Genomic DNA, 13,686 nt, shown 5'->3' on the forward strand with positions numbered 1-13,686 from the left:
TCACTTACCAGATAAACCTCCAACATCCATCTTCTTAAGGTTCTTTGCTTCCAGAATAACAACTGTGAGCTTGCCAGCCGTGGGTACATAGCGGAGAGAGAAACAGATGTCCCCAAGTTTCTCTTGCTGTAAAACAATCCAACCAGTAAATCAGTCAAAATGTTTGTACTCACACAATATTTCCAGAAACTCATCTTCTAGTTATATGTGTAGAGTGCAGTTAGTAGTTTAAAGCTCTAATTTCTTAGACAGGTAAATTCTAATAAATGTTTTTAAATATCATAGGTGATTGAGAATATTTCCCCCTTCTTTCATGGTTGTGCTTGTAGTAATAATCCCTGTAGTCATGATTTCTGATAAAGATAAAAACTCTTTTTTGCTATAAATTATGAAATTGTGTACATGAGATCAGTTAATTATTTTTAGCCAGAAAACCAAAGATGAAATAAATAGGTTTCCTATTAAGCTCTGGTGTTCCTAGATATATATATATATATATATATATATATATATATATATATATATATATATACTATATACAGAGAGAGAGGAATATATATGTATATATATATATATATATATATATATATATATTATATATATATATATATATATATACATATACGTATATATTCCTCTCTCTCTGTATATAGTATATACATATCTATATATTAGGTTGAATCAGAATGGTTGTTGGAGATATAATACAAAATAAATAAATTCGATGTTACACTGACAACGTTGCCCATCATTAAAAGTGGGTAACCAACAATGGGAAACCATTATTTGTGATGGCAACATTCTATGTCACCTTGTTACTCATTGCTATTGGATTCCTGATACTTCCCTATTGTTGTGAGGTGCACTATTTAGTCCAGTACCTGAAAGCATGCTAGACTGGCACCATGTTAACATATTCTTACTGCCCACTCCACTCACCATACTTTAACGTTTTACCTTCTTTCATACAAATGTGTAGTTGCATGCATCTTAATTTGGAACAGTTTTTTTTTATTGTTGTTGTCACCAGGCCCATATGCCCTAATACTGTATCAGAACATACTTAATCATATCAGAATGGACTCCAAATTTTGACTGTAGTAGTCACAAAATTTTGATAACAACTACCAAGAGTTGTAATAAGAGCTGCAAGCCCTCTGGACTATAAAGTGTTATGATGTGCAGAAAGGTTCTCTTGTGGCCTCATTATCTCATATGGATACTGTGTGGATAGAGTAGTAACAACTTTTTTTCTTCGCTGAAAATAAATAATTTATGTAAGTAAATGACTTTGATCATTACATGAAATCTGTAAGGTACTGTTAGCGGGATCCCACTGTGTGGCTTGCAGATACAGTGCTAACCTTCTATCCTAGAACACTAAATTGACAACAAGTAAAGTTCTTCTATCATCTTGTCGAGCATTCGTTATTTCTGTTTTATTTTAAGATAAAGTTTGAATCAGAAGTTTGAAGAAGTGTACCACATCAACATTTTGTTGAGAAATTCTTTCAAGACATACATAAGTTGTTTCCAGAATAAACTACGATGCAGTTTGGAGTAACATAATGGGCTTCTTTAGCTTTGCAACCATTACATCACTTTCAAGTGAATGGTGTATAGTAAGTTCACTATATTTATAATTGAGCTTCAGGACTGCAAACATAAGTAATCTCTACATAAAAGGCACATTAAGTTATATGCAGTGAAATATTATGTAAAAGTTTACAGATACTTTTTTAACTTTGATTTTATTATCTACAAATAACATTTTGTTGCTTTTCTTTGTGAAAAGAATCTGTGTGGGACAAAACTTCAAGTGTATGTAAAGCTATTTTTGTTTAATTTTGAAATAAGTAATAAAGGGTTAAAATCTTTGCCAATTTATTTTTGCTGTTTGTGTCTGATTAGGGATATTCCCCTTCATTTGTTATCCTGTGGATACAGCAGGAGGTAAGAGGAAGTCATGGGTATTCCTCTCTTAGGGGCTGATATGGATCAAAATTCAGCCTGTTCAGCAGGGATACATCCATCGATTCCCTTGTGTACAACAAGCCTGTCAGTTTTTCCTGAAAGATCAGTGCTGCTGGCTATAGCCGGCAAAACTGATCATTGTGTTCTGCCATCCCCAATGTGGATGGAGGAAACTGTTATTTTTTTTTCATTCAACCAGCCGGTTGAATGAAAAAAAAATGAATCATGTATAGCCTACCTTACAAAGTTGTAACTGGAAAAAGTTAGAACTCTAACATTAAGGATTTCCCCTTACTGTCAAAAGTACCAATAGAAGGGTAACTCTCATCAGCAGGGACACAGACAGCAATAATAAATTGACAAAGGGTCTAACTCTTACCCACATTATTCAACACAAAAAAAGTGTCCTTTACATACAATTTAAATATGACATGTATTTACTCTTGTTGATTTTAATGAACTGAAAACCAAAAAAAAAAATTAACATAGCAACAGTATTGGCGCAAACATAGGCAACATGTTGACTCAAGGTGATTTTGACACAAGATCACACTTCATAAAACAAATCAAAGTATAAAGTCCATAAAGTCTCTGTTGTGCTCACTATAGTGGCAGCTCACTGAGAGTAAGAAGCAACTCTGGGAAACAAAACAGAAGGAGAAACAAGCGCCTCCTAAGTGTAGCAATAAAACAATTAGTAAGGTTGAAAGCAAGTGTTCAGGTTGGCCTTAAGAAGGAGTGCATGTTTCGCAAATGCGTCGCCACTACCTACGCACCATATCCTGGAAGTGACGTCACAGCAGCCCGATGGACCTAGGAAGCAGCGGATTCCACCGCTGCTGTCTTTCTCACGGGAACACTGCTGTTTACACCAACCGGGTACCCCCAGGGCATAGATGCCGAGGATGGAAATCATAATGCTCCACGCCTATTATACTCATAGTCTTGTGAGTAACGCTTGCTTTTAACCTTAATAAATTGTTTTAATGCTACACTTAGGAGGCACTTCTTTCTCCTGTTTTAAAAAAAAAAAGTGTCATGTAGAGAAGTTCAAGCACTCTATGATTAGTTATTAGGTTATTTTTAAATGTTCACTGTTTTCCTGTTTAAAATTGATATTATCTTTGGGTAAAGCTTTTAGTTTACAAATATTCTTAGACATCTACCCACAAATTTTGAATAATATTTCAAACCTGAAAACTATGACTGCCATTCTAAACCTAAACATTTAATTTATTAAAGCAGCTTATGGTTAATTAATTCAATTTTTTTTTTTTACTAATGGATATTCTCTGACTGGTGGACACATGCTTCCAAGATTTGACAATGTATTATTCCCTCTACCTGAACAATATTCCCCGTGCCACTGAATGACATACAGCTCTAAAGTATATTAAATCCAGCCCCATGGTTTACAGATTGCAAGACATTTTTTCTTTAAATATTTCCTTTTTCTCCAAGCTTACTTTTTCTGCCAAAATTCAATTTTTGATTAATCCAAGTTCTTGGCTGTAAAGTACCCCTGCATGATATAATCCAATTAGCCTATTCATCTGCTGAAATATTGAAGTTTTGCGAAACCTACATTTCTGACCAGTCTACAAACAGTTATGTTGAAGCCTTTTCTTTATTCACACTATAATGCAGTATAACGATGCAGAGAATGGGCTGATGTCACCATGTGCATCATCCAGGACAACCCATCATCAGGATAAGATGAGAAGAAGAAGACCGTGTGCATCACATGGTTTGCCTACAGACTTTTAAAAAAAATAAAAGTATTAAAAAATAAAATAAAAACATATAGCACTGGGAGGTCCTGGGCAAGGAAGGTGGGAGGGAAATTGGTGGTGGGGGGCTAAGCCCTGAGTTGGGCTTTAAAGTTTCCTGGACCTTGTTAAATAACTACAGGGAGCAAGAGCATTTAAAAAGGTTTATAACACTCCAACTAAATAATATGGGACTATTTACAGAAGAACTGTCTTATATCATACGTTATATTATATTTTGTAAGAACATATGCTGCTTTATACCAGTTTTTCAGATGTATATTTTTATCTGACTGTTGTCAGAGCCCACGTAGGCAAGTCTTTAATATTTATTACATGCTATATTAGTGTCACGTGACTTATTTGATTAAAATATTCCTTGCAATAATTTAAAAGGCAATTTATTAATAAAACTATTAAAAGTAAGAAAAAAAATGACAAAGATTTAATATTAAAGTCAATTCACAAAAAAAATAAAACATGTTATTTATTGAATAGTACAAGCACTCGATATTTAAGGAATGTTGAAAATATCAACGAGGACAACTCTGCACTGGCAAAGGTATTGAAAGTAAAACAATGTATCAGTATGGGAATGCTCATCAGCTCAGGAATATAAATGTAAAAATGCACCAGAATGAGATCATTCAGTGAATAAAGGCATTATAAAAATGTTTTTACAATTAAGTACATCTTCATTAAGTGTAGCTCCAGGCTCCTTCTGAAAAAATTAAAATACAAATACTCTAGCTGCTGACTTGTGAAGTCAGCTGTATGTTGGGGAAGGTACCTGTCAAAACCAGGTACCCCCCCCCCTGGAAAGGTGCCAAAGATGGCAGCCAAAGGGGGGGGGGGAAGAGGCAAATAAGCGAGCGAAGCTTCCCCTTTAATGTGACTTTTTTAAAGCCGCATTAAAGCTAAGTATCTCAAAATAGAAATATTTAACAAGTTAGTTAAGCGCCGGTTAACACTAGCGCGACGCTACTTTCAGGGGCGACCTCCGAGATCGTGGTGCGAGCAGCGCGCCGCGACCTCGGAGCGGCCGCCACGGACTTCATAACATTGAAGTCTATGGCGGTCGCCTCCTGGTCGCCCCAAAGAAGCTCCGGACCCTTTTTCTAGGTCGGAGCGACTTGTGTCGCTCCTATTAGAACGGGTCCGCAGCTTCCCTATGGGAGGCGACCTGCGGTGACCTGTGAGGCGACCAGGTCGCCTCACAGGTCGCCCTAGTGTGAACCGAGGCTAAATAAGGTGTGTTTTTGTAGTGAATTGACAATAACAAATAACATTAAATATATGCAAAAATCCATGCTATATTAATGAATTGAGGCCAATGTTTGTTAATTTTTTATTATTATTATTATTGTTATTAAAGTATATAGTATAATGTTTTTTTGGATCACTGCTAAAAGTTAAAGCTGAACTTTATGTATGATCATTTTTACATGGTTACAATGGTCCAGTTTAGACCAAGTATTTATGTTCCATACCTGTGGGAGCTTGAAATCACTTGCTTTTCAAAGCCAGCTCGGATTGGCAGAGAAAGTAACATCATCAGCCCGCCTCTCTGACTCCTCTAATCCAAGCAGGCTTTGTATTCAATAATAGAATACATCGCTCACTGTGACTGGCTCGTCGCGGTATACTGTATGTAGCCAAAGCTACGGTACATACTGGTACAGTATTACCACACATCCAGCATGTTGAGAGTTTACACCCTGTCTACTTACCCTGCTTGGAGATTAATAGGGACATTTGTTTTGGGCCATGTAAAGTAGTCCTCACATTTTTTACTCTGCTACGGTACATACATTATTACCGCACATCGAGCGGGTTGTGAGATTAAGAGGGACATTCGTTTTGGGCCATGTAAAGTAGTCAGACTTCTCACATTTTATACTCCGCTGCGGTACAGAAGGGGGGTAGTCTTATACTGCGAATATAGCCCAAAACCAGTATTTTAACTTGAAAATTAGTGGGTCTTCTTATACGCATAGCCGTCTTAAACGCCCAGTCATCTTATATGCTGGCAAATACGGTAGTGTTTGTTGTTATGTATAGCTGGACATAGGCTGGTTGATAGGTATATTGTAAAGTATATAACTAGATACATGCACAGATAGACATTGAGCTTGATAGCTATTGAATATGAAATAAAAACAGTACTGCTGCTATTTGTTTTCTTTTTATATCCCCTATCTATGTGACAGTTTATAATTTGAAAAAATACTTCACTATTCATTCCAAAAGGCGCTCTGTGTTTTAGTCCCCTCTGACATGTTACTTTAATTGTCAGGTCAAGCACTAGGATTGCAAAAATCTCATTATCACTGCAACTATCACAGCTCTCTCTATTATTTTATGATTACTGCAAATTATAACAGAAAGTACTTACCAACCTTTTCCCTTTATTTTTAAGTTTTTAGGGTTTAAATGATTATTGCCTACCTAAATCTGAATATAATAAGTAAAGGTAGCAGCAAACAGGATAGCACAAGATCTAAAGATAGTGGACTCCTTGGTGGGCCCATTGGAATGCTCTAATGGGCGAAACATTCTTTTAAATTAACTGCTGACATATCACCAAGGGTTTTATAATTCTGCGGTGGCAATGAATAATCAAAACTCTATTCGATTATATGCAAGTTTGAAGAGTTTTACTTTTTCATTTTTAAATAATCTACAATTTTTGTGTTGTGCAATAATTACCTTGCAAGAAGTATTTAATTTATACTGTCCTTGAGACATCAGCTTTCTACTATTTTAGAAATTCAGATATTCTCACATTTAAATGCAGATCACATACTGGTAAGCAGCGCTCACACTATTTTTGGTTTGTTCCTTGATTTATATGCTGTAAAAATCCAGACAATATGCATAAAACAAGACAGGATATAGTTACAGGATTTTTTTTCTTGAGCAGGTCACAAATGAAATACTAATTGAGTTCATCAACTAGCTAATTCAAATGTACTTAATCATGCAAATTAAACTGACGCTTTAGAAATGTCACTATAAAAACTTCATAGCAATGAATGTCACTCATTTAGGGGCACGTTGTAATGCATGAGAAAAATGTAAGATATTTTTAATAAATAACATACAATATTCTCTATAATTGCTATGCTATGCAAAGTTTATTGCAGCACAGTCTTTATTTTCTGTAATTTCTGATCCATTAAGTTTTCATGTCTGTTGATTCCCCCCTTGAGGCAATATGCTCTCACAAATGCTGATGAAGCGACACATTCATATTTCCTATTTAAACTGAAGTTTAATCTTCTTATACTTTGCCTTTCCTGATTTCTTACTCCTCCCTCATAAAATACAAGTGAAATTTGAAATAAAAACCATTCTGTTTTTACTACATACCTTTGTGCTTTTCTGTACAATTTGGGCAGATTATGACTGGTAAGAGCAAAGCTTATTTTCAGCTGGAACTTGGTGGAGGATAGGGACAAGGGGATGCAGGTGCCTAGGGTGCATTGCGGATGCTGACACCCCATCTGGATGATCTCCCTGGAAGTGAGAGAGGCAGAGCCACCTACAGTGTGCGGGGAAGTACTAGAGCCGGCTGGGTGCTTTAGCTTAAAACAGCAACAAAAGTAAGACACGTGAAAGATGGTGGAGCTTGTGGGGGGGGGGGGGGGTGGAGGCAGGTTTGTATGCAGAGGTCAGAGCTAAAGAGGGGTGAATTGACATGCAGAGGTAGCCAGCTGTGGATAAAGGCTGAACTCTGCACTCTATCGAACCCCAAACTTTGCACTCTGTATGCAATGCACTCTGGGTATTAATGCCCTCTGGGTATTTAATGCCCCTTTAAGACTCTTACACTGTTTGTGAAACTTGACCACACCCAATATTTGATGTGGTTTATAGGGTGTGTGTGTAGGGGGAGGGGGCTTGGTTGAGTTCCTGCACCTCTTTTCTGAGAAAAAAAGCCCTGTGTAAGAGGGTGCACCCTTAGGGTGAGGTACATAGCTTCCTGAAAACATCCTGTCTAAGTACTCCACTCAAGAGCTCTCAGACCTTAAACAAGTAGTGGGCTGGCTATTGGGAGGAGCTGCAGATATCAAAAGGCCTGGATGGGTGGGTGTCAATTTGGGGGGTATGGCCATTTCTAGGCAAACTTAATTTGCATTCAGACTGCCCTAAATAATGCCCACATGTAATGCTGAGCCTCAATGGACCTGATGCAGTTTGTAATCCACACTGTGAGAAGCTCACAGTGTGCAGTGAAAATAAAGTAATGCTTCAACTGTGTTAATCTGTCCTTATCTGGAGACTGATCAAGTGAACAACAGTGTGGACTTTTTATTATTTTACAGTAGTCCTAATGTAAGATTGTGCTTTAGGGTAATAAACAGATGGAACTACCAGGACAAAAGATTGCAGTATCAGATATCATATATAGCAGTAGCCTAATTCTAAATATATCAGCTATTATAGAAATATACATGTAGATATTTTTATGTTGAATTACACGTAAAAAAACATGACTGGTAGGATTTCTATGACTGCAGAAACCCAATTAGTCTTTTCAGTTGTGAATCCCTCTCCCTGCCTGTGAGCATTAGTGTACAATGGGCCATGCACGAACAGCTCAGCAAACATTTACAGCACAGCTCTGTGACTCTCTGTGTGCATATACAGGAGTTAAGTCATCGTAGCCTGGACAACCAAGTGGTCGAAGAGTCAAATCCCAGAAGAGCCCGGGAGAAGATGGCAGCTGCCCTGACATACAGTAGCACTGACAGTGCAGCACTGGAGGGGATCACTAGGCAAGTAAGTCTGACATAATGTTAAATATGCTGTGCATACTAGTACATAATGGCTTAAAGCTCCTGGGGCTCATTTTATGTATTTATTTATTTTTTGCAGAGGCCCAAAGGATAAAAATGGGATAGCAAAAAAACAAACATATATATTCATCTATCTCATCTATATGGCTGCAGCTTGGTTTGATCACATGACCACTGACTGCTTAGTTCTCGGTCTCAGTCACTGCCCTTTGTTGCTCACTGGACAGCCAGGCTGTGAAGTATTGGGAGGTTGAGTCAGCTGCCAGTCAGACATTTGGGTGGATGCTGCCATTAATATTGGAATCCCTGTACAGCCTGTACCATCTCTGAAAGGTCAGCCGACAGCAGGCTTCAACCCACTGTTGGCTGAATCTGGGTTACAATAGTACAGAAATAAGTCCATTCTGTGACCCAGAAGAGAAGTATGTCCAGAAAGGCTTTGACCATACGTATCTTTTAATTCGGCTTTAAAATGACTTCTATATACACAATGTAAACAGTATAATGGTCAAGCAATTTTGCAGCAGCAAGTTGTAGCAGCTACAGAATTTTTCTCCTTAGCACTTTTTTTACTATAAAAAAAAAATGAATTGCAGTCAATGATAGGCCTGGTCACTGAAATTCCAAGCAGCTCAGTTGCTGAGCAATTGACTTTTTGCAGCATTTGGAGCAAGTGATAGAAACGACAACTTCTGTAGCTACACATGTAATGCTGCGGTTGATGACCATTGCACACCAGTGATTTGTGGCTGCATAGATAAGTATTGTAGCCAGCTATATTGGCAAATCTGTAGATAGCTACAAATCAACAGAGAAAACAGGCAAAGAGATCTGTAGCTGATACAAATCCCTTTTACCAAATTAACCGAGTGGCATCAGCCTTTGGATCACCAACAGCAGAAAGGGGCCATACAGACACAGCATAAGACTTAGGCCTCTTTCACACAGGTGATCCAATCAGGTCTGCCTGTAAGTTTTTCAGGTGGACCTGATTGGACCCTCCAGTCTCTTCTATGCAGCAGTGGATGCCAGCAGACACATGTCCACTGACACCCGCCGCCATCCGATCCCGTCAGCCAAAAACAGAGGGATAGTGAACCTATTCCCCATCTGTCTGGCAGATCGGATTAGATGGAATTGGATGGAAATGGGCAGGAGGTCTGTTTTCATCCGATTGCCTCATGATTGCCTGGACAAGAAGGAGCTGTCTGTGTCTGTTCTGCATAGCGGAGCAGACACATACCTGCCCTCTGCCTGCTCAGCAGGGATCAGTGGAGAGACCCCCCACTGAGCAAGCGGATCCCACTTCTTGGAGGTGCCTGTGTAAGGGGGGCCTTGCTGCAGTAAAACCAAAACTGAAATATAATTCACAAAGCGTAACAGCAAAAAGGTTTCTTTAATTCATATGAAAAGACATCCAGATGAGTTGAGAAATAAACCTTAGCATTTCCAACATTCCTTCCAGTTGAAAGCACCATAAAAATAGACCGTAAGCAAATGTATTATGTACCCCTTTAACGTGTATTTTGAAAGCCTTTGTATTTTACCTTTGTACTTAAACATTTTGGTAAACGGCAGTACTGAGACATCTTATTTTATGGCAGCACTAGCCTTGTGACAAGCCTTACCATTATGGTTGTTTTTCTTGTCTTTTAGAGGAGAGTTTGTCTTTGTGTGGCTGTAAACAACACACACTTCTACTGACAAGCTAGAAAATTCCTTCCTGAGACCTCAGCACTTCAATATATTTTCTTAACTATCTGTGAGGACTACGTTGCTATTTGACAGGAAAGTTGAAAGTGCTTCACAAACAAACACTATAATTTGGGTTTTATGAAAATGCTGCTTGATTGTCATTACTAGGTGAAAAGCCTATGCAATCATCCGTTCTTCACACATCTCTAAAAGGCTTTGGTTAAAAACATTAAATCACTGCTTAGACACTGGAAAATGCTCTTTCATTTCAAAATGGGGGTCATGATGTCAACCATCATGTGCCTTGGTTCAAAGGAAATGTTAGAACTAAAAAAGAGAAAGAAAACAAGAAAAAAGGTAGAGAGAATTTCTTTGAAACGAAACCAAAAAGGAAAAATCCCCCAGGTATGACATTCAAGTGCACTTTGGCTCTTACCACTAATGCCTACAGCTGGCTGCAATGCTTTAATGATTGAAACTCATTCCATTTTGCAACTTGGCTTTTCCTAAGCTTCTGCCTGATCATATTTCGAAATGTCACTCATGTTTATGTGGGCCATTGCACAAAACAAAATTAATTTAACTCAGAACAGAATCTTAATATTATTACTTTTGACAGCATGGAAAACTTATTAACTATAGCTTGTCAAAAAGCTTTTCCATGAATGTATTAAACATTGAGCGGAAACATAATATATGCTGGAGCTGTTTTCTTTTATACTTTATGAGAAGTTAAACTGCACAGCTCTTCTATAATTATGGTAAAATAATGGGCCCATTGTATGGTGTGGAGAGGTAATCGTTGTTCTATTATAATAGCTAATCAGAATTCACAATACGATTGCTTGCATGGCAAATAAGCTGGATGGATCAATTCAATGTATGAATGTTTTTGTGGATCTGCTTGGACTCTATACCTTTTAATATACCTTGTTGCGTACTGCACATTCTTTAGGCTTGTTTAATAGTTTCTTTCAATAATTATAATGATATGGAAATCACCGGTCTAAGGGTCAATTCTTAGTAAGCAAAATACTATTACTTTTTCTGCCTGCCTGATCTGATAACACATTTTCTCAGCTATGCCAACAGAAATAGTCATAGCACAGCTGCTGCAATGCCTTCTCACCACAAAATGTTACTACTTTTATAATATATGCGTATAGTATGCTCATGTGGAATCCACAATAGTGTGCCACATCCCAAGGACAATAGAATCAAAGAAAAGAATTCCCCTAGAGGTGGGACTTTATAGGCACTAATATATTGACCAATTTATAAATACAAAGGCATTATTAGAAAACAATTATGTTTTATTGAAATAACAAATTACATATCAATTTAAAAAAATAATGGCAAGTCGTGTACAGTATATTAGAACACATAACAAGTGGCTACCGCTTTGATATAAGGTGTAAACCCAACGCGTTTCAGAGGCATAGGTAAAAAGCTCCTTCTTCAGGGGGCAACCTTTTAAAGACGGTCTGTAAGTGATCAATTGCAAATAATTAATATTCCATACAGCTATGATTGCATATTGAGATAATGAAACAACGAATCTAATTTCAAAACAATAAAGTGGAAAACTCACTTACATACTTGGTTATGTGGATAAAGTTAGTAACAGCTTGCCAATGGAGATAAAAACATGTGACTGTATTGCTCAGATCACTGTATCAGGAGGTATCGAACAGAGGAAGTCATAGTGAAGTTTGAATGGAAATCATTCTTGTTTCATTCTGATATTTGTGTATCCCTCAGCAAGAAGCTGATTGGAGACAGCTGGAACCCACAATAGATGGAGAATCTGCCAAATAAGGGATACAAATGGAAACACTCAAAGAGCTGTATAAATGAGATGGTAACCATGCAGGAAATGAGATCCCACATGGCAAAAAAAAAAAAAAAAAAAGGGATTTTTTTGTTATTTGTTTATTTCATGGAAAATGAAAACTGGTGAAGTTAGAAAGTATAATTACAATAATTATACTTTCTAACTTCACCAGTTTGAAGTATACATAACCAAGTATGTAAGTGAGTTTTCCACTTTATTGTTTTGAAATTAGATTCGTTGTTTCATTATCTCAATATGCAATCATAGCTGTATGGAATATTAATTATTTGCAATTGATCACTTACAGACCGTCTTTAAAAGGTTGCCCCCTGAAGAAGGAGCTTTTTACCTATGCCTCTGAAACGCGTTGGGTTTACACCTTATATCAAAGCGGTAGCCACTTGTTATGTGTTCTAATATACTGTACACGACTTGCCATTATTTTTTTAAATTGATATGTAATTTGTTATTTCAATAAAACATAATTGTTTTCTAATAATGCCTTTGTATTTATAAATTGGTCAATATATTAGTGCCTATAAAGTCCCACCTCTAGGGGAATTCTTTTCTTTGATTTTATAATATATGCGTGTCATAAGTGAAAACTGTTTTTTTCATCTCAATAATAATAAAAACTAAATTTACTATGTTAATCTGAAATCTGTCACTGCTAACCCTATATTGTCAATATTGAAATACTATTGTTTATTATTGTTTAGAGCAAACAGATCATAAGATGGTATGCTTTACATTTTTTTAAATATGAACATAGAAAAATGGAAAACTGACAGCAGAAAAAAGACCAAGTGGTCTGTTGAGTCTGCCCCATTTTTATATATAGTTATATATGATTTTGTTTGTTTCTAAATATAGATCTATGTTTGTCCCGAGCATGTTTGAATCCACTTACTGTTGACTGACTCACTACCTCTGCTGGAAGTCTATTCGGGGCATCAACTTCCCTTTTAGTAAAATAATGCTTTCTAAAATGAGTTTTTTCTCAAAATTTTCCTCCTGTTAGTTTGAGGTCATGTACCTGTGTTCTTGATCTTGGCTTCATATTGAAAATACCGCCATTCTGAAATCTTTTAACACCCTTGATGTATTTAAAGTTTTCAATCATGTCTCTCTCTCCTTCCCATTACCTTCTTTCCTTGATATGTTTTATGCCTCAGATCATTCACTATTTTTGTTGCCAGTCACTGGACTTTATTTATCTTATAAATATTTTCCTGTAAGTGAGGTCACCAGAATTGGAAACGGTATCCTAGATAAGGTCTAAATAATATCTATATAGGCAAATCAGGACTCCTTTTTTCACGCTGGTGCTCCTCTAGTGATGCATCCTAGAATTTTATTTGCTTTTCCCTCCCCATGGCCACACTGATTGCTCATTTTGAAATCATCTGAAAAAAGTACCCCCAAATCGTTTTCCTCTGTAGTACTGGCCAACACTGTGCCCCCAATGCTGTACTCTGTCAAGGGAGTCTTTTTTCCCAGGTGCATTAACTTACAATTAGCGCCCATTCAGACTGGCGCGACACGACTTGCTGGGGCGACCTGTGAAGTCGCGGTGTACAGCATGCACCGCGACCTCGGCGCGACTTGCAGG

At 37.2% G+C, this 13,686-nt stretch overlaps 1 protein-coding gene across 3 annotated transcripts in view; it reads right to left on the bottom strand.

Moving 5' to 3' along the window:
• SYT1 (synaptotagmin 1) overlaps positions 1-13,686 on the bottom strand; it is a 754,020-nt gene that overhangs the window by 91,634 nt on the left and 648,700 nt on the right. For all 3 annotated transcript variants that reach the window (XM_082254981.1, XM_082254980.1, XM_082254982.1), the window contains one exon: positions 9-126. In XM_082254981.1, coding sequence (XP_082111107.1) covers positions 9-126 — 118 coding nt within the window. The remainder of the gene's footprint in view (positions 1-8; positions 127-13,686) is intronic.

The sequence above is a fragment of the Pelophylax lessonae genome (assembly GCF_965119305.1).
Source record: "Pelophylax lessonae genome assembly, chromosome: 4".
Classification (NCBI taxonomy): domain Eukaryota; kingdom Metazoa; phylum Chordata; class Amphibia; order Anura; family Ranidae; genus Pelophylax; species Pelophylax lessonae.